Below are 4,969 nucleotides of genomic sequence, written 5' to 3'. Positions count from 1 at the left end.
ATGTATGGGGTGTATTTTAGGAAATCTTTGGATATTTTAATATATATTAGGGCGTCGAAAAATATTTCGAGGGTGTCGGTTTACTTTAGGGTTGTTATACTCCTGAATTGGTGTATATGCATTATGCCTAGTGGAGATGGATATTATCGGGTTTTTTTCCGCTGATGGCACGATATATATATATATATATATATATATATATATATATATATATATATATATAGGGGACCTCTAGAATGAGAACCACCTCGAGTTGTAAGAACCGTGAGAACTACACCGTACGGGGCGAGGTGGACCAAAATTCAAAAATAAAAAAAATGTCGTGTGTGTAGTTTTGAGCACCACAAGTTTGTGTTTACGGGTACCGTAAATCTTACCGGAAAATTTACGGTACCCGTAAACACAAACTTGTGGTGCTCAAAACTACACACACGACATTTTTTTTTGAATTTTTTTTTACAAATGTGTTTATAATACACGCATCTATGTTTATGAAAAAAAAATTGGTCCACCTCGCCCCGAATCAAAAAGTTCTCACGGTTCTTACAACTCGAGGTGGTTCTTATTTTAGCGCAATTCTATATATATATATATATATATAGAGTTAAGTTCAAGAGTGAACATCATCCTAGTTTGTGAACCTAGTGAACTAATCCTAGCCATTGATTTACTTTTTAGATGAAAAGGATATGATTGTAATTACACATATAAACTTAATATGGTAGTTATTAATTAATATTAGAGTAAATTACAAGTTTTGTCCTTTATGTTTGTCCCAAATTTCAGGCGCTGTCCTTTAACTTTAAAATTGATGAGTTTTGTCCTTAACGTTTCAAAATCCTGCATGTTATATGTCCTTTAGGGCAAACCCAGTTAATTTTTTTTGTTAAATCTGATCATGTGCAAGGCACATGAGAGCATTTTTGTAATTTCGTTTTTTATGGAAATTTATGTAATTAACTTAAAATAAATACCCCACCATCTTCAAAAGTTGCAGACCCACCACCTGTCATCACCTGCCGCCACCACCTCCCACCCTCACGTGCCGCCAACCACCACCACCTCCCACCCTCACCTGCCGCCGACCACCCACTATCTCCACCATCGCCTGACCCACCATCACCACTCCACTGTCTCCAACATCACCATCAATTACATCACCTGAACCAGATTCAAAAAAAAAAAAAAAAAAACCCAAAATCCCTAAACAAACAAAAAATCCCCACTCGCTTAAAAGATCAGTGAAATGCTTGAATCTTTTCTTGGTGCAACTATCTGCAACACCTATAAACAAGGCAGCATAAACCTAATTATTGAGATGGCTATTCAATCATGTAACTATCCAAACCTTAAGCAACTGATTAACAGATTCTGAATCTCTAAAGTCACAAGAATCGCCTCGAAAATCACATTCAAATACAGATACAAATCAGATACAAATCACATTCAAGTATGTTACCATCAGATACAAATCGGATCTGCGTGAAGAGAGAGAAGGGTATGGCGGCGATGGTGGTGGAGTTGAATCGGGGCACCCATAACAGAAAACGCAATTAACGGTACCGGTTGTAGGTTACGGCAGGCGATGGAGATTTGGCCAACGGCGCGACATTGACGGTACCGGAAAGAGGAGATCTGATCGGAGATCGGAAGTTGTCGATGGCTGTGGAAGTGGAGGTGGAGGAGATGATGTCGTCGGAGCGGAGAAGAGAGTCGACGCGGAGAGGAGAGTGGAACTCGTCGAGTTGAGAGTCGGTGTCGGAGATTGAACGGTGGCTCGTGGCGGAGCTATGGCGGTGGTGGTGGCTCGTGGTGGAGCTAGAGGCGTAGAAGATGATACAGAAGTGAAGGAGCTCAGCATTGACCTAGCGATATATGGTTTTTTGTAAAACTAACTTACAGAAATAGTCCCTGTACTATACATGTATATCGAATCGAACTAAAGTTATATAATATGATTTAACAAAAAAAATTAACTGGCTAAAATGACCAAATTACCCTTTTATAATATGATTTAACAAAAAAAATTAACTGGGTTTGCCCTAAAGGACATAACATGCAGGATTTTGAAACATTAAGTACAAAACTCATCAATTTTAAAGGTAAAGGACATCGTCTGAAATTTGGGGCAAACATAAAGGACAAAACTTGTAATTTACTCTTAATATTAATTAACCAACATGATAACTTATCCCTATTTTTTTTTTTGTGAATCAATTTATTGATCCAAAAATCAATAATTCAAATCCATTATTCAAACAAAAATGAAGTTCACGATTTCCTTTTTCTTTCAATCGATTGGACAAGCATCATATTTCTTTTACAAATTTTTTACACATCTAGTCATTTTATAATTTGCTTAACCACTTTTATACCATATATCCAGTTATTAAATTCTACATTTAACAGAAACAATATGATTTCTGTCAATACACATATGTATAATTGGATGATACACAGATGTATAACACGGGTTCTAATATATGGTGTTCGAAACAAGCCAAGAGGACATAAGCCAATTATAACTCATTAGTATATGGTTAATAGACTGATGTATAATTTTAGGGGTTCAAATATATATGTGTATACATACTTTACATGTGTCATGTTCCAGCAAATGCTTATTATATATACAAAAAAATTGACCAAAAGTTACTTATACACATGCGTAACTTTTACACCTCGTCTAAACAATGATTTTTTAGCATTACAACAAGTGCCTAATTAAATGATACACATGTGTATAACGACAGTTTTAATATACTGTGATAACCCTCACAATTACAGGTATCCATACAATTAATTAATATTAAATTTGTGCTTAATGACTGTGCTTGATTTCAACTGATCGGATCTGGCAAGTGTCTGCATATGTGTCAAGCTGCGTACTAAATAAAGATGTCATCCAGGGTAGTAGGTTTAGGAGGTGTAACCCTTACCTGGACGGGTTACATGTCTTTAAACCATGTTTTATTCTAAGTCTTTTGCTGAGTCTTATGAACTCTTTTCAAACAAGTATGTTATGGTCTGTAACTCTATTTGGTATCGATGTTTTAAAACAATGATGTTGTAGTATTTTTTAAACTTAATGAATGGATGAACATCTTGTGTTTTTATCATTTAGCATTGTTATGATTGTTGCTATGGTATTAAGAAGTCAGACCAAATAAACCCACGCTTCCGCAAAAGTCAGGGTGTGACAACTTGGTATCAGAGCCTCGATCATAGCGGACTAGGATTCTTTCTCGAGTCTAGACTATGATCACTAGGGCTCTCACGAAAATGTTTCCAAACATTTTTGCATTGCATACACAAAACATCCAGATCCAGGGAACAAACATTTTTACAAACAAAAAGGCACAAATACACATTTCAAAATTTACATTCAGTCTTAGAGACTGAGGGAGTTCAGCCTTAAAGGCTGGGGAAGTTTAGTCTTAGAGACTGAGGGAGGTTCAGCCTTAGAAGGCTGAGGAGGTTCAATCTTAGAGATTGGGGAGGTTTAGTCTTAGAGACTAGGAGGTTTTGGTCTTAGAGACCAGAGAGTTAGTCTTAGAGACTGGGTGGGATAGTCTAGGGAAGACTAGGATGATTACTTGCTTACATTAATTGTGACTTACATGCTTTTTTGACTACATGTTGATGTATGTGCATATGTGTGGTTGTGTTACAGACATGATGTCTTCTTCTTCCGATACCAGAGTGTCAGACACCCTGGATCCCAGGACGACAAGATCCTACCTGAGAGCGAAGTTCATACATCAGATACTACGAGCACTGAGGAGGATGACTTCCAGCCTTTTGCCCTACCCGACTTTGGGGATGATGTACCTTTAGCTGATGGTCCTTTCGACGGGGATCTACCTCTCATTCCGATCCCTGCTCCTATCCCCCTAGCTACATTTCCCTTGGAGGATTTACCTCTCGACGCGTTATCAGATGACGATATCGACTTATTCATCGAGGATCCCCCGGATCGTGACCAGGATGGTGTGGCCCTCATGGATGACGTTGTACCACCTGCTGATGTTCCCGTTGCTGATCCTGTTGTCCCTGTTATCGAGCATCCTGACATAGAGGCTCCTCTTGATTCGCCTGGTCCAGACTCGTTTGAGTCTGTGGCATCCGCTACTCTCCATCATCGGGGCATGCAGCACTACTCCCCCGACGATGATTCGGAAATGGCGATGTCACCTGCCCCTTTCGTTCCCCATGACGTCGACCCAGATCCTAAGGTCGAGTTTGTACCTACTGAGCCAGCTCCAGCTGATCCAGCACTCGAGTTAGCTCCAGAGCCTGTTATTACTCATGACCCTATTGATGCTCCAGCCGTTGCACTTTTGCATGATCCTTTACCAGAGCCTGATCACGTTGATGCACCAGCCGTTGTACCACCGGTTCCTGATGTTCCTATTGTGGATGCACCTTTACCTGATCCTGTGCCGGTATTTGTTGACCGTGCACCTTTCACCACACATGTCGATCCCAGATATGCTGACACCCGTAACGGGTGGATTGAGGACGACGATTACCCTTCTTTTGTTGTACCAGTCACACCCCCTGCTGCACCTGTTTCTGCACCTCTTGATATTCCCTAGTTACATCCGCACGTATCTGATGTCCACCGCACGGACTTACCCATCACCTTTCTACAGGACAAACCCCCTCCCCGTCCAGGGGAAGGGCCTTCTTCACAGCACATGATCACATGCCACCCACGACAACAGCGTTTCCATTTATGCCCTCTTTTACACCAGTTACACATACCAGATCTCCCTTTACACCCTCAGGCAAGCCGTTTCTGTGGACTTCGCCCCATGTTATGCCTTTATCAGACCCGTATCACCCTTTCCATGTCGGATATACCACTGAGGACATACTTATATCCCTGCAGTTAAGCAGGATGCGTTGAGCCGACGAGTCCAGGAGCTGGAGAGGATTCCGCGTCCTCCCCCATGTCATTGTCAGT

General features: G+C 40.5%; 1 protein-coding gene across 1 annotated transcript; it reads left to right on the top strand.

Moving 5' to 3' along the window:
• Positions 1-2,965: 2,965 nt before the first annotated feature.
• On the top strand, positions 2,966-4,598 carry LOC110931345 (vegetative cell wall protein gp1-like). The gene is made up of 2 exons (XM_022174742.1): positions 2,966-3,015; positions 3,674-4,598. The coding sequence occupies exons 1-2, from the start codon at positions 2,966-2,968 to the stop codon at positions 4,596-4,598; spliced, it is 975 nt and encodes a 324-aa protein (XP_022030434.1).
• The last annotated feature ends 371 nt before the right edge of the window (positions 4,599-4,969 follow it).

The sequence above is a fragment of the Helianthus annuus genome, chromosome 3, assembly GCF_002127325.2.
Source record: "Helianthus annuus cultivar XRQ/B chromosome 3, HanXRQr2.0-SUNRISE, whole genome shotgun sequence".
NCBI lineage: Eukaryota > Viridiplantae > Streptophyta > Magnoliopsida > Asterales > Asteraceae > Helianthus > Helianthus annuus.
This window is presented reverse-complemented; position numbering and strand designations above follow the sequence as displayed.

What these genes read in the sequence shown, in the direction of transcription:
- LOC110931345 (XM_022174742.1), top strand. Translation starts at nt 2,966, where the DNA reads ATGTTTTATTCTAAGTCTTTTGCTGAGTCTTATGAACTCTTTTCAAAC. An exon ending in TATGAACTCTTTTCAAACAA is followed by an intron (nt 3,016 to 3,673) that starts GTATGTTATGGT and finishes GTTGTGTTACAG; the next exon opens with ACATGATGTCTTCTTCTTCC.